The 17,450-nt window shown below is 43.6% G+C and overlaps 1 protein-coding gene across 3 annotated transcripts in view; it reads right to left on the bottom strand.

Moving 5' to 3' along the window:
- The window catches only part of TFB1M (transcription factor B1, mitochondrial), a 52,282-nt gene extending 37,221 nt beyond the window's left edge, over positions 1–15,061 (bottom strand). The window contains exons 1-4 of one of the 3 annotated variants that reach the window (XM_026649750.2): positions 14,994–15,061; positions 13,040–13,197; positions 10,080–10,231; positions 8,121–8,229 (exon numbers count right to left, since the gene is read on the bottom strand). In XM_026649750.2, coding sequence (XP_026505535.1) covers positions 8,121–8,229; positions 10,080–10,231; positions 13,040–13,154 — 376 coding nt within the window. In that variant the 5' untranslated portion in view covers positions 13,155–13,197; positions 14,994–15,061. Of the gene's footprint in view, positions 1–8,120; positions 8,230–10,079; positions 10,232–13,039; positions 13,198–13,793; positions 13,871–14,612; positions 14,699–14,993 lie in introns of those variants that run through there. The other 2 variants (XM_026649749.2, XM_026649752.2) reach the window with 2 other exon arrangements.
- Positions 15,062–17,450: the final 2,389 nt, after the last annotated feature.

Here is a 17,450-nt window from a genome sequence, read left to right as displayed (position 1 = left end):
TGTTGTTGCTGGATACAAAAAGATTACAGGATTGCCCCACAACCTGAAGAGGTGTGTTACCACTTTGTCTTTCACAGACATTGGTACATGGGAGAGGTGAGCTACAAAAGGTATTTTGTTCCCCCAATACATAAATTGCCATTGGGTGAACATCTTCTATACATCAGTCTCAAAAATGTGTTGCCTCTATGCACACTGGCAGAGATATGAGCCCTAACTTGTTTGTTTAGAGCAGGGGTTCTCAAAAAGGGGGTCGGGACCCCTCAGGGGGTCACAAGCTGTCACCTCCACCCCAACCCCCACTTTGCATCCAGCATTTATAATGGTGCTAAATATATAAAAAGTATTTTTTTTTTAAATTTATGGGGGGGGGGGTTGCACTCAGAGGCTTGCTGTGTGAAAGGGGTCACCAGTACAAAAAAGTTTGAGAACTACTGGTTTAGAGAATATAATACTGTCATATTGTCTGTCCCCACCTGAACTACCCTGGGTCTGACCTGAGGTAGAAATTAATTTAGAACCAACTTAATAGCTCTCACTTCTAAGATATTGATATGTAGATTATTTCCCCTTGACTAGTGACCTCTCACTAACAGATTGTTGTTGTTTTTTAAATGGGCCCCCATCCCAATGGCATAGTGAGATGGAATAATATACCCTTAATTACATTTAGAGCACATGTCCACCACATCATTGTTTTTAACACCTTCTGTGGAATTACCAATTTGTGATGCATATTTTGTCTAACCTTGGTCTGTCATTTCTTGCTAACCAGTGTTGCAGGCCTCTCATCCATCTTATGGTGTCACTAATGTGGCTGATGCTAAGAGATCTAGTAACCCCGGGGGGGGGGAGGGGAAGAGAGGGAAAAAGAGAAACGACTGTTTTGGGAACCGCAGAAGAAAATGTATAGATAATTTTATTTGTATAGACCTTTTTTCTGGGATAAAGTCTTTTGCTACAGTTGAGTCCCATATGGCTGCTATGAAAGGGATTCTTTGAGTTGGATTCATGAATAATTTTCCTGAATTTATGCATAATTCCAGATTGGCAAAAAGTAAATATCTGTTTTATGTGTAATGGGATTTCTTCCCTCAATAATGTTTTTATTAATCAGTCATCCTGGTAAGGATATACATAAATCCCATTTCTTTAGATATTGTCTCCCTACAGACAGGCATTTTGTAAACACAATTCACCTCATACAAATACTGTAGTGCAATCGCTTTATCATGAAAGTGCAACCCACAAATGTAGAATTATGTACCAAAAAAACTGCATTCAAAAATAAAACAATGTAAAACTTTAGAGCCTACAAGTCCAATCAGTTCTACTTCTTGTTCCAGCCAATCGCTAAGAAAACAAGTTTGTTTACATTTACAGGAGATAATGCTGCCCACGTTTTAATTACAATGTCACCTGAAAGTGAGAGCAGGTATTTGCATGACACTATTATAGCTGGTATTGCTATAACATGAAATATATGGCAGAATGTGGGTAAAACAGAGCAGGAGACATATAATTTTCCCCCAAGGAGCTCAGTCACCGATTTAATTAGCACATTTTTTTTTTTTTTAACGTGCCTCATCAGTATGGAAGCATGTCCTCTGGAATGGTGGTTGAAGCATGAAGAGGCATATGAATCTTTAGCTCATCTGGCACATAAATATCTTGCAATACCAGAGCCATGAGAATGCCTGTTCTCATTTTCAGGTGACATTGTAATTAAGACATGGGCAGCAGTATCTCCTACAAATGTAAACAAACTTGTTTCTCTGAGCGATTGGCTGAACAAGAAGGAGGACTTAGTGGACTTGTAGGCTCTAAAAGTTTACATTGTTTTGGTTTTGAATGCACTTATGTAACCAAAAAACCCTACATTTGTAAGTTGCACTTTCATGATAAAGAGATTGCACTACAGTACTTGTATGACGTGAATTGAAAAATACTATTTCTTTTGTTTTTTACAGTGCAAATATTTGTAATAAAAATAAATATAAAGTGAGCACTGTACACTTTGTATTCTGTGTTGTAATTGAAATCAATATATTTGAAAATGTAGAAAGCATCCAAAAATATTTAAACAGGCTAGATCCTTGGGCTCAACGGGTAGTGATCAACAGCTCAATATCTAGTTGGCAGCCAGTATCAAGTGGAGTGCTCCAGGGGTCGGTCCTGGGGCTAGTTCTGTTCACATCTTCATTAATGATCTGGATGATGGGATGGATTGCACCCTCAGCAAGTTTGTGGATGACACTAAGCTGGGGGGAGAGGTAGATACACTGGAGGGTAGGGATAGGGTCCAGAATGACCTAGACAAATTGGAGGATTGGACCAAAAACACTGATGAGGTTCAACAAGCACAAGTGCAGAGTCCTGCACTTAGGATGGCAGAATTCCATGCACTGCTACAGGCTGGGGACCAACTGGCTAAGTCGGAAAAGGACCTGAGGATTACAGTGGACGAGAAGCTGGATATGAGTCAACAGTGTGCCTTTGTTGCCAAGAAGGCTAACGGCATAACAGCTGCATTAGTAGGAGCATTGCCAGCAGATCGAGGCAAGTGATTATTCCCTTCTATTTGACACTGTTGAGGCCACATCTGGAGTATTGCATCCAGTTTTGGGCCCCCCACTACAGAAAGGATGTGGACAAATTGGAGAGAGTCCAGCGGCGGGCAATGAAAATTATTAGGGGGCTGGGGCACATGACTTATGAGGAGAGGCTGAGGGAACTGGGCTTATTTAGCCTGCAGAAGAGAAGAGAGGGGGGAGGGGATTTGATAGCACCTTTCAATTACCTGAAGGGGGATTCCAAAGAGGATGGAACTAGACTGTTCTCAGCGGTGGTAGATGACAGAACAAGGATCAATGGTCTCAAGTTGCAGTGGGGGAGGTCTAGGTTATATATTACGAAAAACTATTTTATTAGGCGGGTGGTGAAGCACTGGAATGGATTACCTAGGGTGGTGGTGGAATCTCCATCATTAGAGGTTTTTAAGGCCTGGCTTGACAAAGCTCTGGCTGGGATGATTTAGTTGGGGTTGGTCCTGCTTTCAGCAGGGGGGGTTGGACTAGATGACTTCCTGAAGTCTCTTCCAACCCTGATCTTCTATGATGCTATGAAATAAATGGTATTCTATTATTGTTTAACAGTGTGATTAATCGAGCGATTAATCGTGATTATTTTTTTAATCGCTGACAGCCCTATTAGAAATATCTTTGTCCATACATATACAAAGCCAATGAATGAGGCTGCGTATTCTCTCTGTTCCTATTCTCTGATCCGATGGCATTCTTCTAGGATGAATAAAGGAGGGTGGAGAAAAAAAAATCCATTCTGGAAACCCAGAAGTCTTAGGAGGTGGGAGTAGTGAAAAAAATCTTGACTTCAACTCTTTTTCTCCCCGGGAAAGTACTTAACTGAATCAGTTCCAACAGAATGTTCAGTGCCTGCTCAACTGAGACATGTGTTAATTGCCGATGGAGCTGGAGACGGTTCCAACTGCTGAACCTGTGCTGTAACTATTATTCACTGCAGTGCCATGCTGGGACTAGTTACTGGAACCTTATTTTGCCCCTACATCAACAGTTTCTTAGCTCTTACCTTTGGAACAAGCTCATTATAGATTAGCTCTGGAAACAGGAGCCGACACCACAAGAGTTTTCCTCTTCACAGCCTTCCCACTTCTGGATTCTTTAGCACTGGGTGCCAAGGTGGAGGTTTTATCCTTCTTCCCTCCAGACTCACTCAGAACTGATGCTGGTCCCTGAGACTTATTTGAACTTTGTACTTGCTCAGTTCAGGATGGTTTTTGTTGACAGCACTTCTTGTAATAAAATCACCCGAAGTCGGTTCTGTCTCTCCTTTTCTGCCCATGCTGTAAAAATTGAGCAAATCAAGCTTTTTGAAGGCGAGTGTCCCTCACCCAAATATGCGAGGCATCTGGCATGCAGGCTTGACACCAGAAACACTGTCAGACATGACATACATCTTTTAAAACCGGTATTTTTATTCTTTGCTTCTGCCATCTCCATACTGAAGACTTACAATTAACTTAATCTAATAGTTTACTATCAACCATCCAACAAACTACTAATTATAACTATAAAATTAACTAGCTAATAAGCTACAGACCCAGAAACACTCCAGAGCAGTTCCTCATCCGTTCAGCTGTTGGAGTTGGAAGGAACTGAGGCAGCCGGAACTTTTATACTCTCACTCTGGAATAGTTGATGCTCACTGAGAGGTGGAATTAAGGAAGCGTGTGAATGCTCCAGTAACTACTACTAGCTAGAATTCCACCATTCAACCTGCCCCAAATAACGCATCCACACGAGCGTGAATATTCAAAGAGCACTAGAAGAATGCGCCAGTTTCCTACGTGCTGAAGGACTTATCCCTGGATTTCATTTCTATGGCTGAGTCCAAAGGTTCAAAACCTGAAGGGCCCCATACAAACCCTATAAAGCTGCAGTAACAGGCATCAGAAATCTGCAGAGAGAATCTGAACCTCCACCCATGCTACAGAGCTCCCCTGCAGTAACAGGGTCTTCCAGCAAACAGAAGAAAGTGAAGCCTTGATATTGTATAGGTACATAAAACAAAAAAAAACAAAAAAAACCATGCAGCAAGTCTCAGAGCCCAGGTCTACAGACTTGGGCTTGCAGGGCTGATGCTACTGTACTAAAGATAGTCATGCCAATGTCCCCACTGAGGCTCTGAAACAGGGAGAGGGGAAAAGGTTTCAGACCCTAAGCTCCTGCCCAAGTGGGAACAACTACACAGCTATGTTTAACGCTGTAGCACGTGAGCCCTGTGAGCCAGAGGCTCTGAAACTCATTGGGTTTTGTTTTTGCAGTGTAGATATACCCTAAACATGTCAATATGTAATAGACTTATTTAAAAAAAAAAAAAAAAAAAACATTTTTTAAACAAAGTGAAATGCAAACAACAAATTGGATTTAATTCACATTCCATATATAATATAATTCTCTAGTTTGATTCACAAGCAGAAAATGGCACTTTTTGAATTCTGTCAGTGATTTACATTTCATTTTCACAGAGCAATAACAGAGAAAGTAATTAAAATAAGAAAGGTGTATCTGTATCTAAACTAATCAGGCATAGAATAGGATTCTTAAATGCATCAGTTCTAGCAAGTTACATTTTAAAAATTCAACTCCATCCTCATATACACATTTGCGCATACCCACGTTTTATTAAATTCCCTACAACATGGGAAGATGCAATACAGCAGGGGATTTTCCAGATAAAAGTTAACGGAATGTTTCCTTTGCATCTCAAATTAGAAAAAAAAATTTTTTTTAAATGTTCTTCTGCCATCCACCAGATGCTATGTCTATCTCTGACTAAGAAATCAGGTTTTGGAAAAGACGACTAAACTTAAACTTACAGGTATCTAGTAGTGTCATATGGTCTTAGGAGAAAAGGTGAAATCCAGTCATAAGAAAACCCCAAGATTTGATAAAAAGCTGTGAGTAGACCTTATACTTTCCCAGTATGCATGGCTGAAGGGTCAGCAATAAGAAACAAACAATCTTTCAATATACTTCAAGTACCACAGAAGTCTCCAAAAACAAGAAGGAGTCTGGTGGCACCTTAAAGACTAACAGATTTATTTGGGCATAAGCTTTCGTGGGTAAAAACCTCACTTCTTCAGATGTATAGAGTGAAAGTTACAGATGCAGGCATTATATACTGACACATGGAGAGCAGGGAGTTACTTCGCAAGTGGAGAACCAGTGTTGACAGGGCCAATTCAATCAGGGTGGATGTAGTCCACTCCCAATAATAGATGAGGAGGTGTCAATTCCAGGAGAGGAAAAGCTGCTTCTGTAATGAGCCAGCCACTCCCAGTCCCTATTCAAGCCCAGATTAATGGTGTTAAATTTGCAAATGAATTTTAGTTCTGCTGTTTCTCTTTGAAGTCTGTTTCTGAAGTTTTTTTGTTGTTCAATGATAGTGACATTTAAATCTGTAATAGAATGACCAGGGAGATTGAAGTGTCTGTAAGCGAGGACTGGCCTGCCTCCCAAGGTCTGTGAGAGTGAGGGATCATTTTCCAGGATAGGTTGTAGATCGTGGATAATGCACTGGAGAGGTTTTAGCTGGGGGCTGTATGTGATGACCAGTGGTGTTCTGTTATTGTCCTTGTTGGGCCTGTCCTGTAGTAGGTGATTTCTGGGTACCCGTCTTGCTCTGTCAATCTGTTTCCTCACTTCCCCAGGTGGGTATTGTAGTTTTACGAATGCTTGATAAAGATCTTGTAGGTGTTTGTCTCTGTCTGAAGGGTTGGAGCAAATTCGGTTGTATCTTAGGGCTTGGCTGTAGACAATGGATCGTGTGATGTGTCTTGGATGGAAGCTGGAGGCATGTAGGTACGTATAGCGGTCAGTAGGTTTCCGGTATAGGGTGGTGTTTATGTGACCATCACTTATTTGCACTGTAGTGTCCAGGAAGTGGATCTCTTGTGTGGACTGGTCCTCGCTTACAGACAACCCCCCAACCTGAAGCAAATACTCACCAGCAACTACACACCACACCACACCACACCACACCACACCACACCACAGAAACACCAACCCAGGAACCAATCCCTGTAGCAAACCTCATTGCCTGCTCTGTCCCCATATCCACTCTGGCAACACCATCAGAGGACCCAACCACGTCTGCCACACCATCAAGGGCTCATTCACCTGCACATCCACTAATGTTATATATGCCATCATGTGCCAGCAATGCCCCTCTGCCATGTACATTGGCCAAACCGGACAGTCCCTCCGCAAAAGAATAAATGGACACAAATCGGACATCAGGAATGGTAACATACATAAGCCAGTAAGTGAACACTTCAATCTCCCCGGTCATTCTATTACAGATTTAAAAGTCACTATCATTGAACAAAAAAATTTCAGAAACAGACTTCAAAGAGAAAGAGCAGAACTAAAATTCATTTGCAAATTTAACACCATTAATCTGGGCTTGAATAGGGACTGGGAGTAGCTGGCTCATTACAGAAGCAGCTTTTCCTCTCCTGGAATTGACACCTCCTCATCTATTATTGGGAGTGGACTACATCCACCCTGATTGAATTGGCCCTGTCAACACTGGTTCTCCACTTGCGAAGTAACTCCCTGCTCTCCATGTGTTAGTATATAATGCCTGCATCTGTAACTTTCACTCTATGCATCTGAAGAAGTGAGGTTTTTACCCATGAAAGCTTATGCCCAAATAAATCTGTTAGTCTTTAAGGTGCCACCAGACTCCTTCTTGTTTTTGTAGATACAGACTAACACGGCTACCCCCTGATAGAAGTGTCCAAGTTTCAAAGAGGATTCTACAAGAACCTTCAGTGGGGTCACAACAGAGTTTAATAAATGGTGGCTTATCACGCAAAAGCAGGAGGATAGGGGAATAAAAGAATATGTGCACTATGTGTTTTACTTCTGTGCTCCTCAGAAACTGTTTTTTCACAATGACAACGTCCTGAGGCTAGTACTTGCAAAGGTACCAATCAATTTAAATTATACTAATTCAGCATCTTTGCCTTAGGGCTTGTCTACACTTAAAAGGTTCAGCTGCACCAACCTAGTGCTTCAGTAAAGACGCTACGTACGCCAACAGGAGAGCTTCTCCTGTTGGCGTAGGTACTCCACCTCCCCAAGAGGAGTAGCTATGTTCAGGGGAGAAGCCCTACCCTTGACACAGTGCTGTCTACAACAGGAGTTAGGTTGGTGTAACTGCGTTGCTATGGGGTTTGGATTTGCCACTTCCCTAAGCAACAGTTATACCGACATAAGTTGCTAGTGTATACCAACTCTCCGACAAGGTAGGAAATAGGTGATTCTCATTCCCCCCCCCCAATCTTACCTTTCAGGAGAAATCACTTTGAAGGGTTAACTATTAACAGCTAAAATGTAAATTAGGGTGACGATAGTCAACTGCTATCCACCAAAAGGGATCAAAACCCATGTGTGTAGATGAAGTGAGAAGAAATGGAAATCATGACAAATAATTTCAGGTACCTTGTCAAACAAATTAATTTTCATAGTAACTGTTCAGAGGAAACAACAAATATACTGAAAGCAGATACTAACCATCTTCCCACTTCTTTTGAAGGTGTTTTGGAAAAGCTCTCTCCATCTTATATGTCAAAATGTCCCCATGAACAATGTGCACTTTTCCCGGAGCTGCTTCAGACAGCATCTATTTGTTAGCAAGCAAGCAGAATTAGTCTATTTAGCACCAATAAAATCTGGTAAACTTTTAAACATACTGAGCCATACTCATCCTTGGCTTCAGTGGAATTACACTAGGCATGAATCTGGCCCTATATTTTTATCCTCATATACATGTAGTAGTAAAACAGAATAATTATCTTTTAGGTCTGGGCACATTATAAATAAAAGATGAATAAAATGCAAATTTTCCATGCAAAAGTTATACACACACAAACCCAATACAAACAGGTCTGATCCTATACACCTACTATTCACTACTTATGAGAGTAAAGGGTTACAAGATTGAGAGTTTAGATCTCATATAAATAATTAAAGACTTAAGTATTTTGAAGCCTGGAATGAATGCGGATTATTAAAATATATTGGAGAAAATTCTCAAATGTCAATATAACTTATTATTTGTGCTTAAAACATGCAAACTCTGATATAAGGCTTGATTCTGCAAAATGCTGAGCACTCTGGCCTGATCAAGCAAAACACATTATTAGACCCACTCAAATCAATGGCACTATTCACACACTTAAAGTTAAGTACATGCTTAAGTGTTGTGCAGGATCAGGCTAAAAGATTTAACACCTTGCAGGATCAAGTTTATAATGCAAATCTATATAGCCATGAAAGAAGTTGTGGTGTACTGAAACAAACTAGTGGATAAGAGAAGTTTATAGACAAATAAATGTACTTTGAAATTTTCAGTGCTCTGCTCCCTTTCTTTTTATTATTAGGATAGAGTAGATCAAAATGCACTAGGGAATTGTAAGTGTGCACTAACAGGGTCCACATGAACAGCTAGTGATCAGCACGCTACTGCACTGCAGATTTACATCTCAGCTTGGCGTGCACTAACCATTCATCTAGACAAGATACTTTGTTGGAGGATCCTAGAAGTGGTGCTTCTATTTAGAGGAATCTGCTTCAGCAGTAGTTTTTGAAAGCCAAACAAAAATGTTCCAGCTAATTCAAGCAATTATCTGATAAGACATGCACAAAGAATTGATTACATCATATCCTTTCTTACTTGGTTCAAATAATGGTGATTTATAAGTCAATTATGAGATTCAACTTTATTAACTGGTGGATAATGTTTACATTCAATAATCCTAATGGACGCAGTTATAACAACTGTATCAGGAGGATACTAACCACAATTTTTGCAAAGACAGCATGGGTCTGCAACTGTTTCAACTGTATTTTCCACTCCATGCATCTGATGAAGTGGGTTATAGCCCACGAAAGCTTATGCCCAAATAAATTTGTTACTCTGTAAGGTGCCACAAGGACTCCTTGTTGTTTTTGCTGATACAGACTAACATGGCTACCCCTCTGAAACCTGTTTCATCTGAGTGGGGCTGCAGCATTATTATCCTTTGTTCGAGCTGAAGAAATGATTTTCACAAAAAGAGATTAGAAGTACAAAAATGTCGTCATATCAATCTGGTGAAAAAGATCTGATCAGATAAATGGTGTTTTGAGATTTAAAATAGTTTATATTCCATCTCAAACCTTAAAAGGATTTATATATAAATTAGTATTAAGCAGTATTCTTCCAATTAATGGGTAATACATCCAATCAAACATAATAAGATGGCAGAATGGAGTACGTTAATCTAAGATAGTTTAATCTAAATAACGGACCTCTGGAAAAGAAGCAGAAAACACTGCAATATTTCTGATACAAGTTGTTTTAGAGTTAGGAGTACTTTTTCAATTGTTCAGATTAAAATAGGAAATCCATTTTTTTTAAAAGTAATTTAACTTCTTAAATGTTTAAACATATATTAATTATACAAAAACAATTTATTTCCCATTTGATACCTGCAGTCCTGGAATAAATCGAGTATCTTTTTCAACTAACAGGAGTTGAGCAACATCAGCATTGAGAATGGATCTTGTAATTCCTCCTGGCCCAGGGCCCACCTCACAGACATGGGCATCTTTCAGCTTGCCAGCCTGTCTCACTATCTTATCTGTAAGTCACAAAGCACATACAAAGCTTTTATTTTGCAAGGCACTGAGCTCACCAACATCAGTGTAGTTTGTATTTCTACAGTAAACAATGAGTTTATCACAGAAGAGACATAAACAATGGCACCTCCTGGTTAAATGAGGGGAGTACTGTAGTTTTATGGAGCCTGCTAGACAGCACAGAATTCAGTTTCATTTCTAGATTACCGGAGAAACTCATATAACCAAACAGAGCTTGCACTGTCAGGTGCTTAGTGTATTTTGTTAATTACAGAATTAAAAAAGAGATAGAAAAATAAATTCTCTCCTTACAAATAGGACATTCAATTCTCTTTCTGGCAGGTAACCTCTGTGGCATCTCTGTAGAGTCTGCCCATTTAAAGGGAAATTCCATTACACGGAGGCAGTTCCAAAGAAATATAAAATGAACAAGGCTAAAGAGGAGCAGCCTGGGGATTACGGTATCTAGGAAGCAGAGCTATTTGAGATAAGAGATTGGGGAAGCCTGGAACAAGAAGCAGGAAAGATTAGGGCAAAACAGAGCAGAGTTGGTTGTGGACAGCTAAAGGTTAAAGGAGTGGGAAGAAGAGAAATCTGTACAAATGGAAGTGGAGAAAACCAGGGTCAGACATTAGGAGAACACGGAGTGGTTTAACAAAAGAAGAGGCTGAGCGAGACCCAGACACGAATAGCCAATAGAGTGACAGGGCACCCGGCCAGTAGCAGACCATGGTTCAAGTCCCTGCTCCACATCAGGCAGTGTGAGGATTTGAACCTGGTTCTCCCATATCCTAGATGTGTATTCAGCCTCTATGCTATTGGATATAAGGTGACACAGGCACCACAACCACCTTCTCGGTTTTATGCAAGGCCTGATCTACCAGATGCCTCTTACAGGCAAAGTAGGCAGGGGATGCCTATCTTGTGAATCCCGCTGGGGCTCAGGTGTGAATTAGGCACAAAGCTGCTTGGTGGTATGAGGACTGAGGTGGCTGTGTGCATGATAGGGTTGCCAACCTTCCCAGATTGGCTGGGAGTCTACCTGAACTGGCCTCAATCTCCCGGTGACTATTAAAAGCAATCCGGGAGATTTTAATAGGCCAAAAGTCCGACTGGCGGCGCAGAGGGGCTAAGACAGGCTCCCTACCTGCCCTGGCTCCGTGCGGCTCCTGAAAGTTGTCGGCATGTCCGGCTCCGACGTGCAGGTGCAGCCAGGGGGTCTCCGCACACTGCCCCCAAACACTGAATCCACTGCTCCCATTGGCCAGGAACTGCAGCCAATGGGAGCGGTGGGGGCAGTGCCTGCATGCAGGGACAGCACAAGCAGCCACCTGGCCGCCCTTGAGCCTAGGAGCCGGACATGCCGGCCGCTTACGGGAGCTGCCAGAGGTAAGCGCCGTCCTTCCGGAGCTCGCACCCCTCAGCCCCTCCCACACCCCAACCCCCTGCCCCAGCCCTGAGCTCCTTCCTCACCCAAACTCCTTCCCGGAGCCCACATCCCCTCACGCACCCTAATCCCCTGCCCTGAGCCCCCTCCTGCACCCCAAACCTCATCTACGGCCCCACCCCAGAGCCCCCACCCCCTCCAGCACCCCAACCCCCTCCCACACTCTGAAGCCCTCATTTCTGGCCACACCCCGGAGCCCACACCCCCAGCCGGAGCCCTCACCCCATCCTGCACCTCAACCGCCTGCCCCAGCCCGGTGAAAGCAAGTGGGGGTGGGGGAGAGTGAGCGACGGAGGGAGGGGGCCTCGGAGAGGGAGCTGGGCAGGGGTGTGGTCTCAGGGAAAGGGCAGGGCAAGGGTGTTCGGATTTGTGTGATTAGAAAGTTGGCAACCTAGTGCATGCCCACCAGCAGAAATTTAGATGCCCAGGGGATGTTACCAGTGGAGTCTTAGGTACCTAGGCAATTTAAGCACCTATAAAGTTAGGTGACAGCTGAGCTAGGGTTTTGAGAATTTAAATTTTGGACTTCGGCTCTGAAAATGGCAGTTGGGCACCTAAGTCCCCTCTTGCAAATCTCACCTTTAAGGCTTGTCCACATATGCAGTTGTTCTTAATTGACTCCACATGTTCTTGTTTCTCATAACTATTTTTATTGCACCCTACCTTAATCTGAGTTAACTTTCAAGTGTAGAAAAGCCCTTGGAGGTTTCACACCCACACTGTGCAACTATTGCACAGTAGAACCATCTCTAGGTCAGCAGAGAAGGAGCGAGTCAGCAGCATAGGTGATATGAACTGTGGCTGAAATGAAGCTGGAGAAATAAATCTGACCAGTATAATAGAATAGGCTCAGAAAAACCAGGACACTCCCAGTAAACTAGCGCATATGGCCTTTCTAGTCAAAGTACATGCTAGGATAATAAACAAATGCAGTACTTCATACCCTACACAAATATGATCTTCAGAGTATCTCATTTTTGGAGGCAAACATAGAAGCTATCTAATTGCCGCCTACCATTCCCTAATATTCTCTGGTAACCTCTGAGGGGAAATTGGTATTTTTTAAATAGGCACTGGACACAGCTCCATAATTAAGATGGAGTTGAATTTTGCATTTAAATAAAAAAATCAATTTTCTGTTCAGTATAAATACAGTGTAAACCCTTCCCCCCAATACAGTATTTAATCTGCATACCAAATTAAATTTCTGAGCATTTACAGGTAAATGTATTGAGTTAAAATATTTTTTTAAAATGTACCATTGTTGTTGTTAGGAAGACAAGAGTCCCCATGCAAATAAATGTAGATAGAACTTAAATTTTGGAGAAAATGAATAGGCAGTTTATGATAAAAAATGTCCTACCTGTCAATCTCAAATCCAGGAGAAAATTCTGGGATAGCTGCTTTTGTGCTCGGAGATTAAACAGTTTAATAATCTCTCTAACAGTTGGCAGAGGTGGTAGACGGAAAGCAGCCATCTTTCCTGAAGCAGCTATTGGCCAAAACTGTTAACTCTTGCTCCTAAAAAAACAGGGAAAGAAGCGACTAGGATTAATCAAGTGTACAGTAGGGCAGAATTAAATATTTAAGAAACAGAATGGAATGAAGTAAAACTCAAAATATTTACTTATTTTGATTTTATCAAATGAACCTATTGCTTTAGAAGCATATATTAAAAATACACAAGATTTACAACCTAAGGTCTTAATCTTGCAAACACAGATGAATGTGCTTAATTTTAAGCACATGAGCAGTGTCATTTACTTTAATCCACTCACACCTTTAAAATTTGGTATTGTGTGCAAGAGGCAGCACTAGCATCATATATATTGGGCTGGTCAGACAACAGATGTAAAATGAACCCCCCATACCTCCAAACATAGTTATTTAACAGTCCTGTATTTTGATGATTAATTCCAGCCTTTTTTAAACTAAAAAGTAGTAGTTTTACATTGAAGGGGAAAGTCAGTATAAATGTACAAAAGTTGTAATTATTTAATTACATTAATTTCCCCAAGAAAAACTATTTCCTCTTTTCCCTGAAACATCAAGTTTGGTGATAAAAGAGACAAAGGAGGAAGAAAGCCTAAGTGCCATTTTCCATAATGTTGCCACACCTTTTGATCCTTCTAACTCTGATTGTCTGGATGATGGAGAAAAGGGCCTAGGTGCCACAGACATTACCAAAACATGCCCCCTTTTCAGACCCATTCCCCTAGCTCAAGGGTTACTTCATCGTGACCGAAGTAGCTTTGGAGACAAAAGGTCCCATTATGCAATGGTCCATTTGGATACAAATAGCTTTCTATTTAGAGCAAGGCAGATCCTATAGCTCAGCGATTCTCAAACTGTGGGTCAGGACCCCAAAGTGGGTTGTGAGTTCATTTTAATGGGATCCCCAAGGCTGGCATTAGACTCACTAGGGTCCTGGACAGAAAGCTGAAGCCAGAGGGCTTCGTCCCCACAGGCCTTGGGCTCAGGCTTCGGCACTATGCTTAGAGGCTCGGGGTTTCTGCCCTGGTACCCAGCGAGTCTAATGCCAGCCTTGCAAAACCCAAGCCCCACCACGGGGGGGTGGGGGGGGGGGCTGAAGTCCAAGCCCGAGCAACTTAGTTTTGTGGGGCCACCTGTGGCATAGGGTCATGCAGTAATTTTGTTGTCAGAAAGCTATCGCACTGCAACAAAGTTTGAGAACCACTGCAAGCTTAATGAGAGCTGTAGCCGCCATAGGTCACTGCTCCCGACGTATAGAGGGCGGCCCTGATCTGCACCAGCGTGTGCAGCTTTTAATAATACAGTACTTGGCACTTCCAGGAGCTCAACCACTGACAAACCCCATTTCTCAAGTAGCCCGGCGCTGCCAGCTACTCGCTCTCTGGCCTGGGAACTTCTAAAAGGGGCGAGTGAAACCACCCGCAAGGCCCCACGGGTCTCACCCCGCTTCGCTCTGTGGAGGGCTCTGCTCGCCCCTCCGCCCCCAAGATTCACACACCGAGCCGCGCCCTGGGGGCCGTGTCCCGCGCGTCCCGCGGAACAGGGGCCGGACGGGGCGATTCCCGGGCTGCGCCCCCGGGGGCGGGGCTGCCGGACCCCGCATTCCCCCGCGCGTTTTGTTTCACGACAATTCTGACGCCCCCGGCGGGGGGGGTGGTTGGGGGGGGGGGGGGGGGGGGGGGGCGCAACCAGGGCGCCGTGAGGCTGGGAAGGTCTGATCGCCCCCTGGCCCCGCCTCTTCCACATCACATCGTAGAGCCGCACATGCGCAAAGCCCAAAGCGGGAGGGGGACATGGGCGGAAGCTGCCCACGCGTAACTTACCGGTAGAGGCCGTTGTCGCGTGGCGGCTCGGAGCGCAACTGAGCGGGAACACGCGCGCGAGAGTCAGGCGACTGCTGGCTAGTTTTTTTTTTTTTTTTTAAAGTGTAACTTTATTAGCGCGTTAACCAATAACAACAGCCACGCGGTGCAGTAACCCGGATATGGAGGAAAGCTAACCGGAAACAGAATTTCGGCGCCCAATCAGGCAATCAATGGTGTGGGGGGGGGGGGTCTCCCCATAGCGCATGCGCCTCACCGCCCACCTCAGCGTTACACTCCGCCTTCCCGGGTCTGGATAGGGTCTCACATGCGTCATTTCCCTACAGATAGGAAGGGTGGTCTTAGAGCGCATGCGCACTATTGGTTCTCAACATTCTCTTCCCTCACATGTTGCGCATGCGCTTCCTACTCGCAGGCCGATTCAGGGTCACGGGCCTCACACTGCGCAGGCGCAGTAGTACGCTGAGGTGTCCTGCTAGCGCCGCTGGGTAGTTCTTGCTCTGCGCGCGGCGGCTCCGCTGGGCGTTGGGTTCTGCTGCCGGTTACGGCCGGGTTCAGCCCGTGCTGTCCTTGCGCCGCCACATGATTAACGTGAAATCCGCTGTCCCGAGCCCTGCTTCTGCTTGCACGTGAGGCCCGCTGCCGCCCTGCAGTTGGAGCCACGCGCAAGGGACTGGTTCCTGCACAGAGCCTCACTAGGGTTGCCACCTTACTGATGGCTGGTAACTGGACCTCTGAGGCTCCGCCCCCTGGTCTGCCTCTTCCCTCAAGGGTCTGCCATTTGCGCTACCTCTTCCCTGGAGGCCCCACCCCCCTCTCAGGACATTCCCCTGCTCTATCTGCCCCCCACCACCACCCCCATCCAAAAACCAGACATCTGGGCTTGTCCAATGGCACTGTGACTCACAAGCTGAAACCCAGACTGTCTAGGTAAAAAACGGATGGGTGGCAATTCTAAACCTCACTAGGCAGCAGGGTCCAGCCATGTAGAGCTAACAACATAACTGGGGCATAAAACTGTAAGAAGTTAGGGGGTGCAAAACACAAGGGGCCAGACCCACAATAGGACAAAGGCATTGCAATGCTCAGCATTGCTATGCCTAGTGTTTAGGTGTTCTGTCACTCAGTGGAGTCCTCAGCCCCATGTTTGGTGCTCAGGCTCCCTATACAATCTAAATCAAGAATTGAGCACCTACAAATGGAATCACTAGAAAGCCTGCAAATTGAGGGGAACAGTTTCAAAAGGAGAGATTGAAAGCGACCTAGTTCAGAAAATATCATAGCTCAGTGGTTTGGGCAATCACCTGGAATATGGGAGATCCTGCTACACATCAAGCAGAGTGGGGATTTGAAATCAGGTCTCCCACATTCCAGGTGAGTAACCTAACTCCTGGCTACTGGTATTCACACATTCCCATGCAGTCACCCTAAAATTCCTAGTCTGGTCCCCCGATAGACACGTGGGCTTTGGTGTGCTCTGGAAACACCTACTGACTGGGCCACATGTGCAAGATGGGTATGGGAATGTCTAATTTGAGCATCGTGCTAGGGCTTAGGCATGAGACAGGGTATCGAGCAGCATGATGGCATCAGATGTGTACAGTGTTATGCATGCTTACTTGCAGGAACTTAGGCACCCAGGGAATTTGGGCACTTAGAGAGTTAGGCAGCAGCTGAGTGGGGGTTTTGAAGATCTCGATGCCCTGGAGAAGTGAAGTGCATATTGGTAGTTGCAGGTGGAAAAGTAAAGTTCATAGAAGGATGTGTGGTGTTTTATTAATGTCAAGCTTACATTTAATGTAACCTAATGTTTCCAGTAAGTAACCCTCAATCGGGAAATCATTGAGGGGGGCTCTCGGTAGCATTCACTGAAAAAAGCCGCTAGCATCAATAGGGTGACCAGACAGCAAATCAGCAAATGTGAAAAATCGGGACAGGTGGTGGGGGGGAGGGGGAGGAGTAATAGGAGCCCATATAAGAAAAAGACCCAAAAATCGGGACTGTCCCTATAAAATCGGGACATCTGGTCACCCTAAGCATCAATAACAAATTCACAATACTACAATAACAAATCAGTAGATCCCAGTAACTTGTTAAAGTACCTGTATAAGGAATAAGGCTCTGCTTGAAGTCAATGGGATTTGTCCTGGCTCAAACCCATGTACTTTGTATTAAAAAACAGATAAGCATCAGTTACGTAAAAGGTCATGGAATCAGCAGAGGTATTCACAGCCACTGATTGAAATAGCATATTTAAAGGAAAATTTAAAAGTACACGAATGTAAACTTTTTTACTGTCCATATCTAACTGGAATGACTAAGTCATTAAAAATATTTCAAATGCAATAAGATTAATTAACAATCAAATGGAAAACCAGACCATTTCACAGTTGTTTTAAGGTAATGTGTGTATATATATATATATATATATATATATATATATATATATATATATAT

The sequence above is a fragment of the Terrapene carolina genome, unplaced genomic scaffold, assembly GCF_002925995.2.
Source record: "Terrapene carolina triunguis isolate 2854851 unplaced genomic scaffold, T_m_triunguis-2.0 Scaffold85, whole genome shotgun sequence".
NCBI classification, from domain to species: domain Eukaryota; kingdom Metazoa; phylum Chordata; order Testudines; family Emydidae; genus Terrapene; species Terrapene triunguis.
This window is presented reverse-complemented; position numbering and strand designations above follow the sequence as displayed.